At 51.0% G+C, this 25,941-nt stretch overlaps 1 protein-coding gene across 6 annotated transcripts; it reads right to left on the bottom strand.

Annotated features, from left to right (window-relative positions):
- Nucleotides 1-94: 94 nt before the first annotated feature.
- On the bottom strand, nucleotides 95-24,138 carry APBB1 (amyloid beta precursor protein binding family B member 1). Of its 6 annotated transcripts, none has more exons than XM_058446429.1 (14): nucleotides 24,030-24,138; nucleotides 15,275-16,006; nucleotides 8,607-8,782; nucleotides 8,448-8,504; nucleotides 8,279-8,364; nucleotides 8,105-8,168; nucleotides 7,536-7,685; nucleotides 7,042-7,169; nucleotides 6,537-6,651; nucleotides 6,308-6,392; nucleotides 5,952-6,035; nucleotides 1,069-1,184; nucleotides 754-930; nucleotides 95-672 (listed from the first exon to the last, which is right to left on the bottom strand). In XM_058446429.1, exons 2-14 carry the CDS (start codon nucleotides 15,990-15,992, stop codon nucleotides 505-507), a joined length of 2,124 nt encoding a protein of 707 aa, XP_058302412.1. In that variant the 5' UTR covers nucleotides 15,993-16,006; nucleotides 24,030-24,138; the 3' UTR covers nucleotides 95-504. The 6 variants fall into 6 exon arrangements, with proteins under 6 accessions (XP_058302412.1, XP_058302411.1, XP_032022658.1 ...); XM_058446428.1 differs by having other exon boundaries at nucleotides 8,607-8,797; nucleotides 24,030-24,117; XM_032166767.2 differs by lacking the exon at nucleotides 24,030-24,138 and adding an exon at nucleotides 23,669-23,788 and having other exon boundaries at nucleotides 8,607-8,797.
- Between the last annotated feature and the right edge of the window lie 1,803 nt (nucleotides 24,139-25,941).

Below are 25,941 nucleotides of genomic sequence, written 5' to 3'. Positions count from 1 at the left end.
AGCAAGCAGGGCAAGGAGATCTTTGGAGCAAGATCATAACTGAGGCACAGGATAATGGGGTTGATGGTGTGGTACAGGCATAAGAAGGCACACAGCAGTGCAGACAGACTTTATTAGTGATATCAATACAGCAGAGGTGCCCACGGAGCAGGGGGAAGGGACCCATGCCTGGACCAGTCCCTTCCTCCTTCTGCCCCTGCTGGGTCCCAGGAGGATGAGGCCTAGCCTGGACCAGTTCCTCCTGTTCCACCTGAAACACGTGGGGATGGAGAACCGGGGCTGGCCTTGCTTCCTGCTCCTCCTGTTACCACTCCAGTGTTATCACTTCCTTGAAGGGATTAGATCTCTCCCTCCCCAGCTCCTAGGCAGGGAACCCTAGCTACTGGGGAGGGGCATAATTGGGAGACCTGAGGCCTAGGAATAGCCTCTAGACCCCTCCCTGACCCACACCCTTTAGTTCCCTGGGGCCCAACACAAGCAGGTGGAGGGAAGGTGGGGGCTTCTTCATGGGGTATGGGCCCCCAGCCGTTTGGGCTTCAGGGAGCCCCAAAGCGACTGAACACCCCTGCGGACAGTCCACCCTACACGCCGTGCCACAGACTCAGCAGGGGGTGCTGGGAGGCAGGAGGTGGAGGCCTGGGAACGGGCATCCAGACACTTCTGGTAGCGAAGCTGCGGAGGCAAGCAGGGCAGTCACTCTCCAGCCTGCCTCACATGGGGCCACGCCACCACCACACCACCCTACCAGCTTACCATGCACGCAGCCTGCACAGCCTCTGAGAGGCTGGCAGCATTGGGCTCGCACCAGAACATGTGGCAGCAGAAGGAGGCTGGGCCGGCAGCCATGATGAATGCAAACGTGTGGACATCTCTGCCCACGGCCAGGAAGGAGAGGAAACGCACCCGACACTCTCCCAGCACTGCCTCTGTCTGCATGGAGGGAACTCAGTTAAAAAAGAACACCAACCCCACACTGTGTTCCACATCCATCTTAGCAGCTCTTCCCCCTCACCCCCAGTCTCCCCTCCATGGCAAGGCACAGCCACGACTTCTACCCCAGCTCTTTACCTGCTGGTGCAAGATGGTGAGGGTAGCAGGGGCCACACTGACATGACTTGGGGTCCATTGTTCACGGCTGCTGGAGGACAGGACTGACTCGAGGGCCCCATTAATCACATCTACCCCTAGAACATATGGACACAAGACACCACTGAGGGTAGACAGAGGACACCCCGGCTCTACCCTAGACCTCTAGTTCCACCCAATCAAACCCAGGGCCTTTGCCTCATCCCCACTTTGCCAGCCTACATCTTGGACAATGCTGTCCAAGTATCCCTTCCCTGGGGCTCTCCTCCCCTGGCTTCAGTAAGTGGACATTTTCCTACTTTTTAAAATCTTGAATCCTAGGCTCGTTATTTTCACTGGCTCTGCCTATTCCTCCACACTTCTGAACTGACTGACCTCTCAAAGTTCTGACTTCCCCAAATCGTGCCCTCTCAGCGCTCATCACACTCAGACACCACATTGCTTCACACCACAATAACTCCCAAATCAGCCCCTACAGGCCAGTCCTCTCCCAAGACCCAATTATTTTTTAAGATAGCTATCTGAGGAGTGATTACTCTGTATCACATTGTGCTAAGTCATTACAGTGTATTACCTCATTTGTGCCCACACAACAACTTCACAATAGGTTACTTTGTTTCCATTTTACAAATAAGGAAACCGAAGAGATAGGTAATATGCCTTAGGTCACATCAAGGAATGGGAACCTGAGCTCAGGCAGTCTGATTCCAGAGCCTGGGTTCTTAGCCATGCCTTTCTCCTACTTCTTCTCTATATTACTAATTTTCAGAACTAGAAGGGCTTTCAAGATCTTAGTTCTACTCAAGAATGTCTATAATGTGCTCAAGGGCCAAGGAACCCAAGGTTACTGACTTTCAGATCAATCAACTTTCCCTTATAACACATGGCCTCCTCCAGCTCAAACTGCTGTTAAACATTTCCCCTCATGGATCCCACTTTTGCTCGCACTCAGCAGAGCACCGAGGCGGGAGCACATGTTGTGGCGCAGGCATCAGTTCTAGTCCCCACACTCATAAGCTGGCCATGTGATCTACTGTCTCTGCACAATGCCAGTGCAAAAGGCACATGCCTCTGTGGTCCACTCCCAGGCCCTCTGCCCCTTTTAGTGCCTCTCAGCTCCCACTAGGAGCGGACCACGTGGACTCTTTGTGGGCAGAGGACAAATGTCTTCCTTGCATGTCTTCTCCCATCTTGGCCTTGCTCATCTGACTTCTGGCTGGATCAAGACCAAACTGCTCCCAAAAGCATACAAGTCTTCCAAAAACTGGCCTCACCGGAGCTGTCAAGCTTTGTATTTTACTGCTCCCTGAGCTTCAGATGATTTGTGTGGCATTATTAACAACTAATCTTGGCAAATGGCCTGTAAAGCAGATGGGGAATACAAAGCAAGAGAAGAGAATGCCCTTGAGGGACACAGACTGCAACTGAGGGAAAAGCCTCTGTCTTGAGTGCCCTTTCCCCACTGGACTGAGAAACTCCAGACTGTCATCCTTCAGGGCTCCAACTAGGTGCTGTCTAGGAAGCCATGCCTGCTGCAGGGCAGGGAGAGGACAACTCTGAGACAACTCTTACCATAACATCTTGTAACTGCTGGAAAACTTTTTCCACACTGGGCTGTGGCCATCTCAAGAACAGAAATGGAATTTAAGTCATCCCTCTGTCCCCAATTCTAACACAGGGCTTATCTGCTGAAGAAATTCCAGATGCATGAGCAAGTCACTCTCAAGGCAACAAGAGCAAATGCACCCAGACTGGTAAAACCAAGTGTCACAGAAGTGGATGGGCCAGGTCAGATAGCAGAGTGCTTCAAAAGCCAGGCAGAGGGGTGTGATGTTTATGACATTTAGGCCAAGGCAATTGGAAATCTCAAAGTTCAGGTGTGTGAAAGGGACATCATAGTCAAACTGCTGAATAGATGGGGCTGTGGGAGATGGAGCCTGGCCTCAGAGTCTCGGGAAGTTTGGCAGGGAAGCAATGAAAGCAGTGGACCAAGGTATGGAAAAAGGCTGTCAGATTTGATAACTCAGGACTAAAACCTACACTGTGACCTTGACCTCTAGCCCCACATGCAATCTCCCTTATCCTGCTGTGCTTTTCTCTTCTTCTTCTTTTTTTTTATATCAGTTGTTGCCTTCTAACGTACTCCATGGTTTACCCACTTTATTGTCTGTCTCTCCTTGCTAGAATGTCAGCTAAATAAAAGCAGGGATCTTTGTCAGTTTTGTTGATTAATGCAGGCCAAGAAGCTAGAATAGTGCCTGACATGTATCAGGCATTCATTACCACTTGTTAAATAAATGAATTATTAATGAATGAATATTGCAGCTTCTGGAGGGGCTAATGTTTAAAAAGGAGCATAAGATAAAGCAGGAAGTAAGTTTAGAGACCACTTGTCCAAGTGGAGCAATCAAGGGTCACAGGCAGTTGATCTGGCATAGGGAGGATCAGAGTCAAGTGGTAGATGGAAGGAAGCACATATGGGAATGGGGGTAACAACTGGAAGAGCCAACAAGGGTTTAGAAGTTGAGGACAAGAAGGAGGAAAGCAAAGGCGTAAGGATCAGCATGCTTTTCTCACCTCCAGCTCCAAGTCTTTGGCAGTGCCATTGAATCCAAATGAAATACCCATTCCACTCTGCAAATCCAAGCCTTCTTTCAAAACCTCAGTTCAATCCCCACCATTTCTAAGAAGGGTCCCCTCTTTCAATGTAGGATTTTGGACATGAAACTCAGCACGGTATAAAAGAAAGTGCAGAGAATTAAAGATGACCAGGGTTTGACTCCCAGGTCTAGCTTTCCCGGCCGTGTAATCTGAAGCAAGTCTCATTTATTCATTAATTCATTTTTTATTTCATTCATCAAACATTTGTTGAGTTCTTCCTTTGTGTCTTTTGACATGATACCCCACCACTTCTTCTTCAAGTAGCCTCTTTTCTTCTTCCTGCCTCTCTCCTGTTGTCACTATCCTTGGCAGTTTCATCCTCTACCCATCCATTGAATGTTGGAGGGCCTCAAGGCTACGACTAGCTTCATTTCCCTTCTCACTTCAGGATGCCCACTTTCCAGGGTCAAGCTACTCTACATCCATGGCTTTGATTACCTCTACAACCCAATAATGCCAAAACTTCTATCTCCAGCCCAGAACTCTCCTCTCAGCTCCAGATCTGTGAATCTAACTGCCAACCTGACTTTGCCTCTCAGTTTCCCCAAAGGCACCTCAAACTCAGCATGTCCAAAAGTGAGCTCACAATCTCCACACTCAAATTGGCCTCTTCTAGCATCTGCCACCTTGAAAGAAATAATCCACTATCCAGAAGGTCCAACAGCCAGGAACTTAGGAGTCATCCTTGTCCCTCACCCACATCGAACCAATCACTAAGGCCTGTTGACGATACCTGTCTAAACAGCTCTTGAATCCACGCACTCTTCTTCAGCTCCATTGTTGTCCAAGATACTCTCATTACTGGCCAGGACTACTGCAAGAGCCTCCTAACTGAGCTGCTCACATCCACCTCCACCCGCTTAACAGTCCCCTCCATGAAATAGCCAAAGTGAGCTTTCAAAATTCAAATCTGATTAAGGCAAGTGCACTCTTGGAGACTTCAATAGCTCCTTGCTGCCCTTAGGATGAAGAAAAAATCATTAACATAGCCCCTGAGGTCCCTGACCTGGCCGCCTGACCACTGCCCAGCTGTCGGCCTCATCTTGCACTGGCCTTCTTTCAGTACCTTGGAAGTGCCAAAGTGCCTCCCACTGTAGACCCTGATCTTCCCCTATCCCACCCCCACCTCCATTCCACTTGACCGCATTCACTTCTATTCATTTTTTGGATTTCAGTTCAAATGTCACTTTCACAGGGAAGTCTTTTACAACCTCAGACTAGATGAAATTCCTTTGTTATATCTTGCTACTTTCTCTCAATGAATAACTCACACATTTATTTGTGTGATTATTTTATTAATTCCTGGTTTTTTTCTACCATAACCTTCTATAACCTCTATGAGAATGGGACTGTAGCTACTGTTCTCCCTGTGCCTAGTCCAGGGCCTGCCACATGGTAAGCTTCAAAGGTATTTGTTAAGTGAATAAACAAATAAATAGCAGATACTAGGAAAGCACTGAAATATAAGAGTTAACCAGATCAGGCCAGGCACGGTGGCTCACGCCTGTAATCCCAGCACTCTCAGAGGCCAAGGCAGGTGGATCACTTGAGGTCAGGAGTTCAAGACCAGCCCTGGCCAACAAAGTGAAACCCCGTCTACACTAAACATACAAAAATTAACCAGGCGTGGTGGCAGGAGCCTGTAATCCCAGCTATTCAGGAGGCTGAGGCAGGAGAATTGCTTGAACCCGGGAGGCGGAGGTTGCAGTGAGCTAAGATCACGCCACTGCACTCCAGCCTGGGGGACAGAGCGAGACTTGTCTTTAAAAAAAAAAAAAAAATTCTTTGCAACAATAAAGTATGTGACAATTATGCTCACTGTTTCCTTCTCCAGATGCTCCCAGCCCACAGCTGGTGCTGTAACACTAAACCCAGCTACAGGCTGCTGTCTGGTATCTCCAGTCATCTAACATCTACCTCCCAGTCCCACCAAAGCTTTTCCATGGGATGAAGGAGTGGGGTCTCCCTTTGTGCCTGGTTCAGTACCACTCACATGGTGCTCAGCGAAGGCATGCTGACTGCTGCTATAGGCAGGACAGGAAATAGAGCTAGGACAGAAGTACAGGGAGGTGGGATGCATTTTAAAGGGTAGGGAGACACCAAGCATGAGGAAGGTCTGGTAGAAGAAGTATTAGAAGGTAGAGGGTAGCGGCAGAGTTTTAGGATCAAGGTAGCAGCCCCTGGGTATAGAAGGACACACATACCAACAGGTTTAGCAACAGGTACATTCCCCAGGTAATAGACTTGGAACTTCTGGACCAACTCATTCTTAGGCGCTGGGAATTCCACTATGGGAAAGAAGAGAAGGTTGATCATGGTGGCAAACCTTGCTCACCCCCAGCCCCACCAGCAGGGCATAAGCTGGACACTTGTCCAGCTGAGGCCCTACTTCCATCTCGTCCCCTGCCTCCCTTTAAGAGGAGTCCGTCCACGTATTGGAGTATTCAGTCTTCATGTGTGCATTTTTCTATCAGCGCTGTCCAGGAGCTCATGCCTTTCCTTGGGTCACCCACCTTTGCCAACAAAGCTGAGCTGGACCTGGAGGGGTTTTGACACTGACCTTGGAAAGGGACATCCACAAGTTTAGAGTGGTCCAGGGAGAGTCCATTTACCAAGCAGCGGGCATTACGCCGTTCGGCCATGATCTGAGGAAGGAAGGGAGGCGAGGAGCCAGGGAGAATCTATTAGAGCCTCATTGCCCTGGGGCCCCCGAACCCCACTCAGTGACCCCACCCACACCCTTGTAGAGCAAAGGTGGCAGCTAGTCCAGGGAGTGGAGGGGGCCGTGCCTTAGAGCAGATCTCATGCAGGCTGGTGGCGATGTTCTTGGCGGGTGCCTCACAGCGAAACACGTGGCACTTGAGCATCTGGGTCAGCTTATCACGAGCTACGTAGGCAAAGTCCCTGTTGGGGGAGGGGCACCTCAGTGTCTCCCAGTACCATCCAGTGCCGAGCCTGGTCCCCACCCCACCCACATCCTCCCTGCCCGTCACAGCTCCTCTAGGGCTTCTGCCCACAGCTGGTCCCCCATAGATGCTGCCTTCTGGAGGGAGGGTAGACAGGCAAGCATGCTGAGGTGGAGGGTAATGGTGGAGCATAGCAGGTGGGAAGGGGCAGGGCAGAAGAGGGGAGCTTGGGTGCTTCCAGGCATCTGGTCCACGTGTAGGAGGGGTAAAATAGGCATAGTACCTCTCTCTGGGTCCAGCAGCACAAGAGAGGCAAAGAACAGAGTTAGAGAGGAGGACTCTGATGCTGGATGAACTCCCACCCTGGAATCCCAAGCCCTATTCCCACCTTCCACTGTCCCGCCCGACACCCCACACGCGGATGCTGATGATGGGTTGGGCGTGCAGCAGTGCCTGGCTCTGTGGCTCCACTAGCTTTAGCGTCTCGTCCTCCAGCTGTAGTAGCAGATCCTTTCCCTGCAGGACCAGAAGCAGGCACTCAGTGGGACTCCAGCCGGGATAGTGGCTGATCTCTGACCCCTGCAGCTCAGGGGATGTTAGCCACAGCTCTGGGGCCCCTGCTTTGGTGTCAGACCACCCACCCTGCAGGCTTCACTCTAGTGGAGGTCACGTGTCATCTTTCACATTGACTCCACTGTTGTTAGGCTACCATCTCCCAAGGTCCTAGCCTGGGGTTACTCATCCATCCCACAGGGCTGCCACTTAGGATGGGCCAATATCCCCCTTTCCCAGCCTGCTTGTGGGCAGGTCAGGCCTCCCATCTCTCATAATTCCCTTCATACTCTCACAGTACCACCCCCCACCCCCAGCTCAGGTCCTTACTTCCCCCCAGCCCCCAGACATGGGGTCATGCAGGTTGTTTTTGTGGTAAGAGAGCTGACGGATGCAATTGTTGACTGCCACACTGCTGCGTCCAGGGGCCAGCTCCTCCTCGGTCATCTCTACCCAGCCTAGGGAGCGCACGGCGAAACACTGCCAGACACAGAAGAGGGGCAGGAGGGAGAGGATCTGAGTCAAAACTGGAGAGTTCCTGACTACAGAGTGTGGCAGAAGGCAGGGTGTTCTGAACTAAGACGGAGAAGCTCCCCAAACGGGATGTGGTTAGGGAGAGGGGGATGTGGTTAGGGTGAGGCAGATGTCAGATGAGACCCCAGCTAGTACAAAAAAGCACCTGAACTAAGACGGCAAGGGCCCCCAACCTGGCTGTTGGGCTGGTTGATTTAAAAACTGAAGTGCCTTCAGCTCAGACACAGGGCTCTGTGCTGAGACTGGAAGAACTCCTAACTCAGGACCTGGGGAACTTTGCTGAGACCCCTCGGAGAACAACATTAGGGGCTGTCCTACAAATAAGAGGGCCCCAGACTCAGAATGGGTGTCAGTCTTGAACAAACCTTGATCCCTGGGTTGGTATTTCGTGGGGGAAGCTTCTCCTCCTCTTGGGGCAACGGCTCTGGGCTGAAGGCAGATGGTAATACTTGGCACAGGGCTCCCACAAATGGAGCTGTCCCAAGGCCCCTTCCAGACAGATCCATCCCACTGCCAGCCCACTGCATCTGGCAGCTCACCTGAGGCTCTGAGCTGGGAAGGTCAACGTCCCCTCCTCAGGTTCCTTCAGTCCCAGCTCCATTGGGGCCTCACCACTGGGTTCATCCTTGGGAAGGGGATTGAGGAATCAGGATCAAAATGATGCCCCTCCGCCAGCTATCCCGTGGTAAAGCAGGTCCCCTTACCCACCTTCCAAAACTCTCCATCCTCAAAGCCTTCTCCGTGAGCAAAACCTGTCCAGGTGAGCTAGGAGGAGGGATGGGAGTAGTGAGCAAGTGTCCTATCCTACTCCAGCAGCACACACTCCCTCCACCCCTGGCCCAAAACCAACAGGCCTGTGAGCCTCACCTGGGACTCCTCTTGGGGGCTGCTCCCCTGTGAGGGGGAGGCCCGGCCGGGGGGTTCCCACTGGGTGGTCCCTGTTGGGATGTGCCAGTAATAGGTCCCTGAGGTGTCCTGGACCCTCATCCATCCAGCCGGCAGGTCGGAATCCGTCTCGAAGGCGTTGGGGTTCCAGAAGGAATCTGCCAGGTGGGAGGCTTGGTGAGGGTCAGCCTACCCAAAGAGCAGACAGCCGGTGCCTATGCCCGGTCCCCTCTGAGACCCCATGGTTGAGAAGGGGTGGAGGAAGAGCTATACCACAATACAGTTCCTGCTTCTGCCTAGAGCCTATAGTCTGGAGTCACCACATGTGGGGCCACCAGTAGGGGACATAGCTCAGGTCTCCTCCTGGGCCCTGTTGGTGGCTAATGTGGCCACACTGCGGAAAGGAGGAAGGCAGGCAGGGAAGAAGGAAGGGAGCAATGAAGGTTGGGTGACCCCAATTAACCTCCTTTCATACATATCTATTATCTCAGTTAACACGAAGGTGAACACTTTCTAGCTCCTGCACACATACATGTATAGACAGACACACAACACATATAAGCCCTACCACACACCTGTGCAGCCACAAACACCAGAGTATGCAACACAGAAAATGCCAGCACAGATGGCAGGTATCACACACAGATGCACATGTATGTGCAGGGGCGAACACACACAAACTTTAGCCATACACTTATGCAGACACCACAGAGGCGTGTGTGCATGCAGCTAAACATATGAGCCCCTGCCACACAGGTGTGCAGATACCACATCACAATGGCCCCTAACACATGTGTTGGTGCCACACACAGGCGGACCCACACTTAGACACACGGCATACGTCAAACCCTGCCAAATGTGTGCAGACACCACAGACGCTCACTTCCTGACCCTTGCTGCACACAGTTGCAAGCAAACATGTCATGCACATACACACATACCTCGCATCTGTGTCATACACCCTTGTCTGCCGGCAGAGCCATACCACTCCATCCCTGTAACCCGCTCATGCGTCCTCTAACTCTTCTCTCCCCGTCAGCCCCACCCCACATGATGCCCAACCTCATGCTGCCCCTCACCTGGGCTGCTGTCCTGCAGGATGATGGCCAGGAAAAAGTCCTGGGAGAACATGGCGCTCATTCCCGGCCCCTCCTGCCTCCACCCTCCCTCCTCACAGCCCCTCCAGCCCAGCCAGCTGGGCTCACAGCCTGGTGCTGGGCTGCAGAGAAAAGCTCATCCCGCCCCCTTCTCAACAGGGCAGAGCGTCTGCCAGGCAAGATCCTCCCCCGCTTGGAGCTTGCTAGGGAGGGGCCAGGACCACCATGCTAGGGAATCTCCTTCGGGGGTGGGGAAGGGAGGAGAAAGGGAGGTTCATGAGACCCCAGCCCCTTCTGCTCACACCTCTTCTTCCTCACCCTGGCTCCCCTCCCCAAATCCTGAATCTCCATCCCACCCTCCAGTGGTTACCTCAGTGCCTAAGCCAAGCCCAGTCTTAGGGATACCAGGAGACTCAGCCCCTCAGGAATACCCCCTGCAGAGCCTATAGCTGTCAGCATAAAATAGGGTGTGGTTTCAAGGCCTTCAGGGATCCCACCCCTGTCCAGGACCTGCACAGCAGTTTGAACCCAAAGGTGGGCTTTGAGGTCCTGAGCCCCAGCAAGCTTGAGGCTGGAATTGGGGCTTCCCGGCACCACCCCCCACCCCTCACCTGCCAGGGCCCAGCTAGGCTGCAGCGTCTCCTCGGCAACCGCAGCACCAGGACCGGCTGGGAGCGCCCAGACTGCTGACGTGCTTCCCGTTACCAGGGAAACCAGGAATCCTGACTGGTCCAAGAGGCAGTACTAAGGGACAGGCAGTCCCAAGACCCCGGCTGCTGGGCAACCAGACACAGCGGGGCTCGGAGTGGGCGTGGTTACTCCAAGGTGGCTGCACACCTGATGAGAGTTATTCAGGCAGGGTGCTTCACCATCCTCAGCTTCCAAATGACGTGGGCCCACAGACATCCAAAGAGGAGGGGCTCTTGCCCATCCACCTTCTAGGCAGCCATCACCGCCTCTCCTCACCCCCACTTCCCCTTAACTCACACTCTATGGAATAAGGTTTTCAATAGGCACCTGAAACTTAGCTGAGGCTCAGGGAGTACCTGCTGTTCCCCAGAGACCCTCCATTGCCTCAGGACTCTCCTGCTAAAACCTTCCAGGAACACCATACCTAGGGCCTCCATGTCCTCCACAGCCACATCCTGCTTCATGAGGGCTGGACACTTCTGGAATCTGGGGACCAGTTCACCATCTCCTGACTGAGTCACACACACCAATCCATCTGCCATCCCTGTCAGCCTGTACCCTCCTGCTTCAAAGAGCTTCATCCTTCCGATCTGTCCTGGAAGGGCAGTTTCTCCCCCCTTGGCCATCTGGGAGGCCCTTCTGGAGCTTGGCACATCTCCCTCCAAGCGCAGCCCACCCAGGCCTTTGCTTTCACACAAATGCATTTATTCCAGAACGCACACCTTCACTCCTGCATTGATTCACGCAGACACTTACACATAAAATATATTAAATGTTCACGTATCATTCCTTCCTTCCTTCATTCATTCATCCACAAATGCCTTAGTGGTGAAGCCAGGTGTACTCACTTGCTCAGGAATCAGTGATTGACTTAATGCTTTCCCCTTCTCTCCACCCCACATAACTAACATAGCCCAGGCTACTAGCACTTCTTTTTTTTTCCTGGATCATTGCAAAAACATCATAACTGGTCTTTCTCTTCCTGTCTGGTCTCCTCCAATCTCAGCTGCACAGTACAGCCCAAATGATTCTTCTGAGATGCTAAACTAATCAAGTAATTTTCCAACGGAATCCTCTTAAATGTTTTGTCACTGCCCTCAGGATAAAGTCCAAATTCCTCCCCAGGTTTTATGTACTGTCATGAACCCCTGTCTGCCTCTCACCTTACATCTGGCCACTCCCCTTCTCTCTCTTTGCTTGGGACATGCCCCCTTGTCCTCTCCCAGCCCACCTCCCTTTCTCTCGATTTTCACCTGGCTATCACCTACCTCTCCTTCAGACATCAGTATACAGGTCCCTTCTCAAAACTGACCCATTGCCCTCTCCCCCACCACTCTCACAGGCAGGGTCGGGGCCCCTGCTGTACTTCCCCAGCTCCAGAGAGCTCATCGCACTGATCATAACCACCTGTTTCTTTCTTTGTCTCCTCGCCAGGCTGTGAAGGCCAGGAGGTAAGAACATCTTTGCCCCGTAGTATACATTTCCAGCATTTAGGATAAGGTCTGGAGCAGAGTATGAATTCAATACAGGTAGTAAAGTTTATTCATTCATCATTCATTTAATTCATGAATTCATGCATTTATGCATTCAATCCATAGCTCTATGAATATCCTACAATAGGAAGGAGAATATAATTTTTGCTCAATTCTAGCCTCATTTCTGTAGGGGCACAAACCTCCTCTGCAGCCCTCATGGTCATAGCAACACAGTTGTAAAAGAGTAATCAGTGACTTGGCCCCTTTCCTGGGCTGGCCCCCACCTCTACCCTCAATTCACAAAGTCTCCACCAGTGCATGATCCTTGAGAATCCTCTCGCCACTCCAACATCCTTGCTGAGGTCACTGCCCAGCAAACCCGCCCCAGCTGTTCAGCAGTACTATCCCCCTACTCCTAAAAGCTTCATAGGTGGTTCAGAGTTGCAGCCCCCACGGTGACCATCCCAGGGGCAACTGAACAACTAGTCCTCTATTTGGTCACTGACTCACACCCCCTAGTCTTGCCAACTTGCACCCTACAACCTGCAGACTGATGCAAGCCTCAGATAGATTGTCTGTGGCCTGCACAGTGCTTTTTAAAAGATAGAATGTGTTGTTAACGTTTAGAAATTGGGCTATTTTACACCAATATCTAGTTTTCAGTTTCCCTTTAACTGGCTGCATTGAGACTACATTTTTCCTCACCCCAATCCCAAAAATAATCAGCTGCAGTGCAGGAGGGGCTGTTCCTTTTAAAAGGAGTTGAGGCAATGACCGCCAAAGGCCACTAACATCATAAAAAAGAGAGGCAATCAGACTTCACCTTTAGTAGAAGTATTTAATACCACCTATGAAATATTCTTGCAAAAGCAAAACACAAAAATGCTCAAATCTGAATCTGATCAAGGCTCTAGAACTAACTACCAATTTACAGGAAATCCAGGGGAAAAGGAGCATGGTAAATATGACCACAGGAGAGAGTCTGAAAAATCCAGACCATAGAAAACTCAGGACAAACAACATGATTCTCCAGTTAAAAAACAAAAGCAAAACTGCAAGCAAAAAAAAAAAAAAAATAGACAGAGGGGGAACTTGATCAAACATAACTTTAAGAGATAGATCAGGCCAGACATGGTGGCTCACGCCTGTAAGCCTAGTGCTTTGGGAAGCCAAGGTAGGAGGATTGTTTGAGAACAGGAATTCAAGACCAGCCTGGGCAACATAGTGAGACACCGTCTCTACATTTTTTTTTCTTTCTTTCTTTTTGAGAAGGAGTCTTGCTCTTATTGCCCAGGCTGGAGTGCAATGGCTCTATCTCAGCTCACCACAACCTCTACCTCCCGGGTTCAAGTGATTCTCCTGCCTCAACCTCCCCGAATAGCTGGGATTACAGGTGTTTGCAACCACGCCCAGCTAATTTTGTATTTTTAGTAGAGACAAGGTTTCACCATGTTGGCCAGGCTGATCTCGAACTCCCGACCTCATGTGATCCACCTGCCTCGGCCTCCCAAAGTGCTGGGATTACAGGCATAAGCCACCATGCCCAGCCAATTTTTGTATTTTTTGTAGAGACAGGGTTTCACCATGTTGATCAGGCTGTTTCTGAACTCCTGGCCTCAAGCAATCTGCCCACCTTAGCCTTCCAAAATGCTGGGATTACAGGCGTGAGCCACTGCGCCCAGGCTCAATCCAGCCTTTTTAAAAACATGTATCAACTGGATATTTAATGATATTAAGGAATTATTATTAAATTTTTGTAGGTACAATAATGATATTGTGGTGGGTTTTTTTTTTTTTAAGAGTTTTATCTTTCAGAAATGCAAAAGTAAACTTTGTTGTTGTTGTTGAGAAAGGGTCTCTCTCTGCCATCCAGGCTGGAATGCAGTGGCTCAATCATGACTCACTGTAGCCTCGACTTTCTCGGGTTCAGATGATCCTCTCAGGTCAGTCACCTGAGTAGCCGAGACCACAGTAGCTGATGCCACCATTCCCGGCTAATTTTTTTGTATTTTTTATAGAGGCGGAGTTTTGCCATGTTGCTCAGGCTGGTCTTGAACTCTTGGGCTCAAGCAATCTACCCATTTTAGCCTTCTAAAATGCTGGGATTACAGGTGTGCGCCACTGCAACCAGCTGTAAACATTTATAGACAAAAGTATTTGCTTCAGAATAACCTACACTGGGCCTAGGAATGGAAGAGAGCATGCAGGTAGCAAGATGAGTTATGTATTGATAATTGGTAAAACTGGGTCATGGGTAAATCAGGCTCATTATTCTTTTCTCTCTATTTTTGTATATGTTTGAAAATGTCCAGAACGAGTTTTTCGAAAGGGGATGATGTGCAGCCCTAGGCTCATGTGAACTGCATGTTCTCCACAAAGATTGCACAGTTTGGGGTATGGATATGGTGTCCGCCGCCTGGTAAGGATGGGGGTCTTTCCTAATCTTTCTTAGACCTCCATCTACAAAACTCCAGGGTTTTGGTTGTGACTATAGCCCATTATCTCCACCCTTTGTTCCTCAGCTTTTCCTGTATTCTCTACATGACATTAGAAAATGTGGAGACTCAGCTTATTTAAATGGACATATTTAATGATTAAGCCCTGGAATCCTAGTATCTATTCTCCTCTCCCTACCCAAAGGGTTTTCTTTTCTAACTTTTAGTCAATATCCTACTCCTGACAAAACTGTATCCTTGCAATGGTGCTGGAGCACGTGGATTATAAGCACACAACATTCCCAGTCTTTCCAAACAGACCTCTGTGGGGAGCTGCTGGCTGCTCCCAACAGGCGTGACCTGTTAAAACGGGGCAGACTGGCGACAGAGCAAGACTCCGTCTCAAAAAAAAAAAAAAAAAAAACCAGGGCCGACTGTCCCAAGTGCACCTAAGTGCATTGTGCTCTATGCATTGGCGGCAGCATAACACGGGGCCAAGAGCTCAGGCCTGAACTCAGACCTGGTTTAGATCTCAGCTCTATTGTAATCTCAGCCTGTCTGTGGTCTCGAGAAAGCGACTAAACCTCTCTGGATCTCTTTTTTGTTACCTGTAATATGGGAATAATCATAGCATTTATCTCACAGCTTTATTGTAAGGATAAAGCCTGAAAATGCTGAGCAGAGGGCCAGTTACCTAGTCAGTGCCCAGTAAAATCCACTTATCAACCATGGTGGCATGCATAATGAATAGATCCATCCATCCGGGCATGCATGATGGTCAGATCTACCAGAATGTCCAAGTACTCTCTGAATGAAAAAGCCTGGACATGGCCTGCTGTGGCCTCAGGGTATGGGCTCTCAGCTCACATCAGGCTGGCACTGGCCTCTGTATGAGAAGCCTAACGTCTGCCCTCACACCCTCCCACATGCCCATGTCAAGCTCCACAAGGTACCTGTGTCCTCTGGGGAGCCATAGGAGGGGCTGCCCTGGGATAAGGTAGCCCAGCTTGAGTCCTCATCACTGGCTGCACTGTTCCGCATGCCAAACAGGAGGCTGGCACTCTTGCTGTGTTCCCGGGGGCCATCCGTAAGGGCTTGGGGCCTGGGAGGGGCCTCCACACTCTCCAGGGGCTCAGGCAGCCCTGGGGGAGAAGATAAGTCCTCCTCCTCCTCTTCATCATCCTCCTCCTCCTCCTCCTCGGCCTCCCCTGCCGCCTTCTCCTCTCCCTCATCTGGCCCCTGCTCTTGAGTGCTGATGATCAGGCCAGGTCCTCGTAGGCCTCGGTTGGCCGCGTTGTGAGCTGAGAGCTCCAGCTCAGAGTACAGGTGTATCAGGCCTTTGGGGCCCAAGGGTGCCATCTCAGGCTCCTGGCTGGCCTCCTCTGCCAAGGTCAAGGTCACATTGCGATTCTGGTCACGGTGGGCCGTGGCGGCCCGCCGGAGCTGGTTCTGGCCCTCTTTTAGCCACTTGGCATTGGCGGGGCCTGGCTCAGGCCCACCACCCTCCCCCATGGCGCTGCGCAGGTCCTTGGGTCCCACAGCTGTGGCCTGCAGCTTGGCGTTGAGCAGCTGGTTGTGGGCAGCGTGCAGAGGCAGGGGTAGGCTCAGCGCGGGGCCTCCGTGGCTGTTGGCATTAATGGCCGACTGGCTCAGTGATGACGGAAGAGACATGGCCTTGGCAGCTCCTGTGGGGTGGGGAGGGGAGATGCTGTTGAGCCTCTGGTCCAGAACAGCAGCATCACTGCTTCTGCCCCAGGGCTATGCCCTCTGTCTCCCCATCTCCCTGCACTAAGCAGGCTAGCACCCATGGCTCTCTATCCTATGAGAATGACTGAGTTCAACTTCTGTCCCAGCACTATCATCCCCATCACAGTCCAGGCCCAGGTCTGAGGCCCATCCCATCCCTATATCCCCTGCCCTGAGCTTTCTAGGATGGCACAGCTGGCACCTGCTCTGCCCTCGGTCCCACCAGCAGGGCCTCCACACAATGGCTCTCTGTGCCTCCCCACCCCCCAGCTCATCCACCCGGGGCTTACTGTGCCAGGAACACTGCTAGAGTGGGACTGGCTCGTGTGTTTTGGACACTGATCACTGACTGCCCCTCTCCTGCCACACTTCCATCCCAAGCCCCATCACTGTAAGCTCCTCTGGCTGTGTTCCTATTCCCATAAATCACTCAGCTCAACCAGCCCCCAAGCCCACCCCATACTAGGGACTGTGAGGACAGGAGCAAATAAGCTGCAGAACCAGCCCTAGAGGGCATGGCGCTGGAAGGCAGGTCACAGAGGGAGGGTGCTCGGCTGCAATTCATGGCTCCTCTGGCCAGATGAAGCTACATCTTGGTGACAATTTCCATGAAGTAGCTCCCCTTGGGCAACGGTCCCTCTGCCAGCTCTTATAATGCCCTGTCCTGGATCACTATGGGAGCCTTTCCCCTGGACCCTTCAGCTTTTCAGATCTTTGTTTTTGGGGTTTTTTGTTTGTTTGTTTGTTTTTGAGATGGAGTCTGGCTCTTGTTGCCCAGGCTGGAGTGCAATGGCACAATCTTGGCTCACTGCAACCTCTGCCTCTCGGGTTCAAGTGATTCTCCTGCCTCAGCCTCCTGAGTAGCTGTGATTACAGGGGCCCACCACCACGCCCAGCTAATTTTTGTATTTTTAGTAGAGACGGGGTTTCACCATGTTGGTCAGGCTGATCTCAAACTCCTGACCTTGTGATCCACCCACTTCAGCCTCCCAAAGTGCTGGGATTACAGGCATGAGCCACTGCGCCCGGCCCAGCCTTTCAGATCTTTGACCAAATGTCACAGCTTCAGTGAAGCCTTCCCTGAACACCCATTTTAAAACCACAGGCTAGCTCGGCCCCTCCTCAGCAATCCCTAAACTCTTCCCCAGCGCCCGTCACCATCTGACAAGCCGATTTATTATTTACTTTGTCTAACGATTGTCTCCTCATGACATAATTTGTAATTTCCATGTTGGTGAAGATTTTGCCTTTTTGGTTAAATACAGTATTCCTAGTGCCTAGCGTAGTCCTGGCACAGAGCAGGAACTCCATTAATATTTGTTGAATGAATGTATGAATCAGTCCCCATTTCCTCCAGGCTTCGCTTTGGCATCTCCTCTGCCAGTGTCAGAAAACACTTTGGTTACGTTACTATGCCTCATGGTGCCCCAAACAAAGTCCACCTGCCTTTCAGGTAAGAGGACGTCCTCTTCCACAAGGACAGCTCCCCCTCCAGACCCCTCCCTCTGCCTCCTCACAGCCCTTCGTGGGTCAGCTTCTCTGCAACCATTTGAGTCCCAACTATCCTTCCAGCCCGCCGCCCAGGGACCCACCCTCGGCCCCATTCCATCCTCCCCACTCTCCCTGACCTTCCAGTTGCTCTGCTGCTCTCCTTCTCAGACCCCCACGAGAACGTGCTCTCTCCCTGGACCCTCACCAGCCCCCGATTTCCGTTATTTCTCCCTGACCAACCACTGCCCACTTCTCTCTCATCCTGAGCCCTCCATGCAAGCCCTCCTTCAGACAGCCCCTACCACATTACTCTCTCCTCCCTCGATGGCCTCACCGATTCTCTCTTCCTACCCGACCCTTCCCCCAACACACAATTCTCCCTCACTGACCGTCCCAACAAACACTGCACTGCGCTCTTTCAAATTCCCACTGTACAGACCTTTCTCCTTGATGTCTTATCTGAGAGTTCCCTATCTCCCTGTTCCTCTACTAAGGAGTTCTTTCTTTCCCTGACTCCCCACTAACCCCCTTCCCTCTGTGTGCTCAGCACTGAGCACAGGGGTTGCAGCTGCCTGATTAAGGCTTGCCCATCTCTCCAGGTGCGGTGCGCCCAGGCTGGAGTGCAATGGCACGATCTCGGCTCACTGCAACCTACTGCAGCCTCCTGAGTAGCTGGGATTATAGGTGCCCACCACCAAGTCCAGCTAATTTTTTTTTTTTTTTTTTTTTTTTAGTAGAGATAGGGTTTCACCATGTTGGCCAGGCTGGTCTCGAACTCCTGACCTCAGGTGATCCACCCGCCTCAGCCTCCCAAAGTGCTAGGATTACAGGCTTGAGCCACCGCGCCCAGCCCCATAGCTCACCTTTCTATGTCTCTAGTTCCTCAGACACTAGTGCTATACTGCCCATACATCTGCAAAATGAAAAAGGTTTCTGTGCATGTGTCTGCCTCACGTGTAGCTGTTGATCTGCTCAGTGTGACTCCTCCTGGCCAATGAGAAAACTCATGGCCACTGGAATAAATGAAGAAAAAAATAGACAGCTCTACCTCCTCCCAGAACCACAGTAATCTTCCAAAAATGGAAACCAGATTGTGTCACTCCCTGGTTCAGAAAATTAGAGGGCTCACCACTGCCTTTAGGATAACGCCTGCACTCATTAGCAGAACACCCAAGAGCCCTCTTGAGCCAGCCTCTATAACCTGTCAGACCTCTCCCCACCTCCCGCCTCCTTTATACCTTATACTCTAGCCACATGAACTGTGGCAGATTCTGGAACATGTCGCACACTCTTAAAGCCCCGGGTCTTTGTTTATACTGCTCCCTCCGCCTGGAATTCTGTCTCCCCTTGTGAGAACCTCTGCTTGTATTTCAAAACTAACCCCAGCAGTTACAGCTCCTAAGCAGTCTTTCCTGTTCTCTCCCCACTATCAAGTAACTATTCTCTCATTCCTGTCTCACAACACCCAGAACCACATTCTATCAGAATATCTGAGACGGTGTCTTATTCAATTTCACATTCCCATTACCAAAGAGAGTGCGCCGTGTGCCGACACAAGACTGGGCTGTTGCAGAAGGAAAGGACGGATGAACGGGACAGACACAGTGGGTGGGAGGATCTAGGAAGCTCAGAACTGGCCGGGAGTAAATACCAAGAAAGGCTGTGTGGTCCAATGGACTGGGGAGGAGCAAAGGGAGTGTTTGGGAGGGTGTCAGAGAATGTCAAAGGGTCCCTGAGTGGGAAGTAAGATGGGACAGGAATCCTGGAGAGGTGAGGGCTGAGATCTAGGAAAAGGGAGCGAGGGAGGTAGTTTAAACCAACATCTTGGCACAGACACTGTTCAAGAGTGGCATCTCCATGGGTGTCAGGAAGTAGAAGACTCCATGACTCTGCCATGCTCAGAGGACCTTAAGGATGGCAAACCCTTCTCTGAAGCAGTGGTGTACAGAGCCAGGTTTCTCAAAGGTCAGGCAGAGACCAACCTCCTTGGCACTAGGAGATATGATCTGAGAAGGGTGCATGTGCTGTGAGGCTGAAACAGTGAAGAGCCAAGTTGACTTCAGGGCAGCCCCGCCAATCTGGTCACCAGGACAGGAAGTATTAGAGAAGGAATGGTGAAACTGTTTAAGTGCTGAAGCCTGAGCATCTAGCCTGAGGTAGTGTGGTCACCAACACCCCACTGCTCGAGGTCAAAAGATGACCTCAGTCCAATTTTTTAAAGAAGGAACACAACCTAATCTCTCCCCTCTCATTGGAGTTACCAAAGGATGCAAAGAGCCAAATGGGTTCTGGCTCAAGGCAGGGAGCTGGGCAGCGGCCTCAGGGCAGGAAGTGAAAGAAGTAGCCACTAAGCCTGAAGATCCTGGTATGAGACCACAGGGGTTGGGGTTGAGTCTTGCAGTCAGGAGTTGTCTAATCTGACAGCTTCCCATATGCCAGGCACTGTGTTAGACACAGGGGAGAGTGATTAATACAAAAGAATGGTTCTTCCTCTGGAGGAGTTCTCAGTTCAGGGGGAAAGAGTCATAGAACAACTTGTTACAACACAGTGTAACGCCAACATCTAGAACAGTCCCTGGCACCCATAGCATTCCCTATTTGTTGACTGAATGTCATGAAGGAGGAAGAGGAGGGCATTACAGGAACCTGGCGCTTACTACAGCCAAGACATCAGCAAAGGCCTGCCTGAGACTAGGACATAACTCTCCACAGGCCACCCCTCTCAGAGTTTGATCTCCCCTCCTAACTCACAGAGGAAAGGGAAGCCATCCAACTGGGGAACATCCTCAAACATAAAAACCTAGCCAAACTTCAGCACCTATCCCTTTCTCTCCTTCCCAAAACCAACTGCTTCACCTATGATTTGGATTCTTCCTAAGATGCCTTTCCAGGAATTTTATACCACTGTTTATCTATTTTCTCCTCTATATAATCAACCTCTCCTTCTCAATAGGATCCACTGTCTCCCAACTTGCCCTGACGCTCCTCCAGAGCCACTCACTTCTCTCTTTCCTCCCCCATACAGGCAAACTTCCTGAGAGTTGTCTCCACTCACTGTTGCCACTTCCTCACCTCCCACTCACTCCTCAACCCTTTCCAAACCTGCTTCCACTCCCAGCACGACTCAGTAACAGCTCCTACCAAGGTCAACATGACCCCTGTGTCATTCAATCCAACAGACACAGTCCTCATCTTGGTTGTCCTTCCAGCAGCATCTGACCCCATGAATCTCTCATCCAGACGCTATCTGTGGTCTCCACAGTCTCATCTCCACACTCGTCATCTAATCTCATCTCCACACTCCTCATCTAATCTCATCTCATCTCATCTTTTACACTTCTTGTTACTGTTTGCTGGGTTCCTAGACTCCTCTGCTGGCTCATCTTCCTCTATTAGCCATTACCTGCTGGAGTTTCTTATGGCTTATTTTCATGCCCTTTCCTCTTTCTCATCCTATAATCAGTATAAGTATTCATTAATGCCCACAGCTTCAGTTATACACTGATGATTTCCCAATTCAAATCTCCATTTCAGACCCCTCACCTGAGCTCCAGACAAGTACACTCAACTTTCTACTCAACATCTCCACTTGGATATCTCAAGCTAATAGGCCCACCGTGTTTTCCACTCCCACACACTAACTGGTCCTCTTTCAGGATCCCGGCCCACGGAATGATAGAATCCATCCTATTCTGTGAATCTGAAGTAGGGGTACATCTTGACATGTCCTTCTCTTGCACTTGCTATGTTCAATCCATCTCTAGGTACTGATGATTTCCTCTCTGAGAAAAATTTCTGGACTTCATCTACTCTCCACATCCACTACCATCAAGGACAAAGACCTTAAGACAAAATTCTTTTTTTTTGAGATGGAGTCCTGCTGTGTCACCCAGGGTACAGTGCAGTGGCAAGATCTCGGCTCACTGCAACCTCTGCCTCCCAGGTTCAAGCGATTCTTCTGCCTCGGCCTCCTGAGTAGCTGGGATTACAGGCACACACCACCATGCCCGGCTAATTTTTGTGTACTTTTAGTAGAGATGGGGTTTCGCCATGTTGGCCAGGCTGGTCCTGAACTCCTGACCTCAGGTGATCCACCCGCCTCGGCCTCCTAAAGTGCTGGGATTACAGGTGTGAGCCATCACGCCTGGCCCTTAAGACAAAATTCTTAACATGGCCTAAATTTCCTGCTCAGTCTGGCGCCTGCCTTCCTCCTCCCTGCCCCTGGTTTTGGTCACACTGCTCTACAGCCTCAGTAGCCTTCTTCTGATTCCTCGAAGACATGTGTTTTCCTTCTACAAGGTGTTTGCATGTGATTTCCATGCTTCCTGGGACCTCTTCTCCTACTCTGTAAGCTGAATTAACTTCTACTCATCCACTATATTTTAGTGCAAACGTCATGTTCTCAGAGAAGCTGTCCTCGACCCTCTCTCCCTATTCCCGAGACTGGTTTAGCTGCTGCTCTTGTGCGTTCTCAAGGTATCATACAGCTTTTCTTCATGGTACATATTACATTTGTAATGTCATTCTTATTTGATTTTTCTCCTAGATTGTCAGCTCCAAGGACTCAGTCTCTTTTGCTCACAATTATATCTTCAGGACATAACACAGTGCCTGGCATATATTAGGTGCTGAAATCATATTTATTGCATGAATAAGTGATTGAAGGCATTTTTTAAAGGATCACTCTGGGTACTGTGTTGAGAACAGTTAAAGGGAGGTAGGCATGAGGGTATGCTATTAAAGTAGTCAAGGAAAAAAAAAGGTGGTGCCCAGATTAACTTTGGTGGCAGTGACGAAAGAGCGAAATGAATGGATTTGAGAAATATTTAGGCAGTGGATGTGACAGAACTTGGTGAAATGAGATGCAGAGAGTGAGAGAGGGGTTAATCTCAAGTCTTGCTCATGACTCCAGATTGGCAAAGAGCCATTTCTGAGATTTGAAGGAAGAACAGATTTGGAAGTAGGGTACAGAGAAAACCAGAGAAGATAATTTAGCTTGGAATCTATAGGTTTGGAATTCCTGTTTGTCTTTCAAGGAGATGTCAAGAGAGCAGCTGGATATATGAGTCTGGATTTCAGGAAAGGAGTCTGGATTTCAGGAAAGAAGTCTGGGCTGGATATATAAATTTGGGAATCATTAGCATATATGTGAAATTTGAAGCTTTGGGAGTGAATAAAATATCTGGGGAGAAAGAACAGAGAATGAGAGAAGACAGCTCGGGACAGAGCCAAGAGCCTCACCAGCATCTAAAGAGAGGAGGAGAGGAAGCAAATGAGATTGAGAAGAGCAGACAATGCTGTAGGGCAGAAAGCAGGAAAATGCTTCAAGGAGAGTGAGTTGACATACCCCACCAGATACTACTCAAAGGTAAAGGAGAAAACAGTGTCCACTGGAGTTCTCCACAAGGAGGTCTCCGGTGACCTTGGCCTGGAGAGTTTCAGTGGGTGTCAGGGACACAGAGTGGAGTGATTTTAAGAATGAATGGGAAGTAAGGAAATGAAGACAGCAAGCGTTGACTCTGAAGGGTGGAGAGAGCCGGGACTATAGCTAGAGGGGCTCGGAATGCAAGAGATACATAGGCAGATACAAAACAGGTTAGGAATTGGCAGTGGGAAAAACTGCTCCTAATCAGTGTTCTTGCCAGTGCTAGGCCTCCTGGCTAAGCTGGGGACACAGCCGCCCCAGGGCACACCCCTCGGTCGCTGAGGGCAACAGAATGCGGCTTCACAGATCCTGGGCCTGGGACCCCTGCTGGAATCGGCGCGGCCTGCCAGCCCACCCCACCCCACGTCCCCTTCCCGGACCCGGGCCTCCCCTCCCCCAACCCCCACTGCCCCTCGCTTCGCGTCCTCCATACCCGCCCCTAGTCACCCCGAGGGGCAGGAGGTAAAGGGCAGCGGAGGGGACGGTGTGAGGGCCCGAGTGGACCCTGCGATGGTGGGTATGAGAGGACGGTCTGCAGGCGCGCGGTGGAAGGGCGACCCGGGGATGGGGGATGGGGCCAGCCGGGGGACCCGGGCTGCCGCGGGGTAGGGGCTGCAGGGTCCGCTGGCCACTGGGGATCGGGACGCAGCCACCAGGGCTGGGCCGGGGCAGGGTCAGCTCCTACCTGTGCGGCGAGGCCCCGGGCCCAGATGACGGAGGTGGCTCAGGCTGCGGGGTTCGGGCTCCGCCGCGGCTTCTCCATCACAACATCCCCCGCCCAGGAGCGCGCGGGCCGCGGGGCCGCGCCCCGAGCGGCGGAGGCGCGCGCGAGGGGAGGGGGAGGGGCGCCATCTTGGGGCGGGCGCGGGAGCGAGCTCGGCGGGCGCGGCACTTGCCGCAGCTTCTTGGGGGCCTCACCCTGCAGGAGACCCTCGGACTTCGCTGAGCCCCGCGGTCCAGCCCTCCCAGCAGACATCCCTGCAGCCGACTCCCTGGGACCCCCGCCTAGCGCGGCGCCATCCTCCACTACTATTCCACAGACTCACCCTGCGCGCCCCGGAGGGCCCGGGTCCCGCATCCACGCCGGGAGACGTGCGGACTGGGCTGGAGCCCGAATGGCGGCGGCGGTGCAGCGCCGCGGCCGCGCAGGGAAGGATTCCGGGGAGGCAGTCTGCTCCGCTCCTGCTGCACCGCTCCCTGACGTCCTGGTGGGGAGGCTCTGAGGACACAGCGTTGCTGATAATAATAGCTCGTATTTATTGACCACTTACACCGTGCCGGGCTCTGTATTAAACCGTTAACGCGCATTAATCTTCACATCAGCCCTGTAAAATCACCAGAGTTATTATCCTCATTTTTCAGAGGCTGATTCTAAGATTAAGACAGGTAAAGCGACTTGCCCGCAGTCACAGTTAGTGATTAATTTAGACTGGAACTCCGATGTTTCTTGACACTGAAATACCTCTGCTGCTGAGCATAAAGCTGACATCAAGGCCTGGAAAATGTCAAGAATACATTGCTCCCCGGTAGAAATTCACAAGGAAGGGGATATTGTGAATGAAAAGTGTAAAGATGTAAGGAAAGATGGTGGAGTGCAATACTTACTACAGACCCTCCCTGGATAGTGGGATACATCCCAATGGTCAGATCGGTGGCCCAGAGGCCATCAAGGATAATGAGAGGTTGTATTACCATCCAGAAAGCCCCTACATGCCAATCCCTCTCAGGTGCCTAAAACTAAAGATATCCAAATCTGAGTTCGTTATTTCTTTTTCTTTCTTTCAAGGCAGGGTCTCACTCTATCACCCAGGGGCAAGATCATGGCTCTCTGAGGCCTCAACGTCCAGGGCTCAGATTCCTCCCGCCTCAGCCCCCGTAGTACCTGGACCACAGGCGTGTGCCACCGCGCCTGACTTTTTGTATTTTAGTAGAGATGGGGTCTCACTGTGTTCCCCAGGCTGGTCTGGAACTCCTGTGCTCAAGCGATCCTCCCACCTCGGCCTCCCAAAGTGCTGAGACTACAAGCGTCAGACACCGTGCCCAGCCTGAATTTATTGTTTCATCCCCCTTTATTAGTCTTTTAAGGAGTTTCACTGGGGTGAAAAAGAACCCTCTTCAACACACACGACACAACACACATCCCACACTGGACACAGCTCCATTCCATCCATTCCAATGAATAACACCAACTACTGGCTTCCCAAGCCAGAAGCTTCAAAGTCATCTTTGAATATACTTTTATTTTACTTGTGGTAAATATAAATGTTTTAACTTTTTATTATGGCAAATTTCCAATATATACTAAAGTAGACAGAACAATATAATGAACCCTCATATACCTATCATTCAGTTTCAACAATTATGACCTCACAACCAATAGTTTATAATGATTTGACAAATGCCTATGAAATATGAACCATGTATCAGGTCCCAAGCCAGGCCCTAGGGATCTAAAGACGAATCAGATTTGACTGCATCTCACCTGGAGGAGATGACATCTGACCTGGGTTCTTGAAAGATGAACAAGAATTACCCAGAAGAACAAAGGTGTCCTCATTCATTCATTTTCTTTCATCAAATAATTACTATGTGTGAGGTACTGTCTTTGGTGCTAGCAACAGGTCAAGAAACAAGACACAGTTCCGTCTCTCATACAGCTTGAAATTTAACAGGGGAAAGAGACATTAAATATGTAATTAGGAATGTGATGAGTGTCTTGAAGGAGATGTACCGGGAGCTACGAGAGTGGGCTTAATTTGGCCTAGGAAGTTTAGGAGGCTTTCATAGGAAGTGACAATTCAGTGAGGGAAAGGGATGAAGGAGTTAGAGGTCAGCCAGGAGAAGAGAAAAGTATTCTGAGTAGCAGGAGGAATACAGGAAGGTCAGTATGGGTGTTGATATAGTTTGGATATTTGTCCCTGATCAAATCTCATGTTGAATTGTAATCCCCAGTGCTGG

This window comes from Hylobates moloch, unplaced genomic scaffold (assembly GCF_009828535.3).
Source record: "Hylobates moloch isolate HMO894 unplaced genomic scaffold, HMol_V3 SCAFFOLD_11, whole genome shotgun sequence".
In the NCBI taxonomy this organism is placed as follows: domain Eukaryota; kingdom Metazoa; phylum Chordata; class Mammalia; order Primates; family Hylobatidae; genus Hylobates; species Hylobates moloch.
This window is presented reverse-complemented; position numbering and strand designations above follow the sequence as displayed.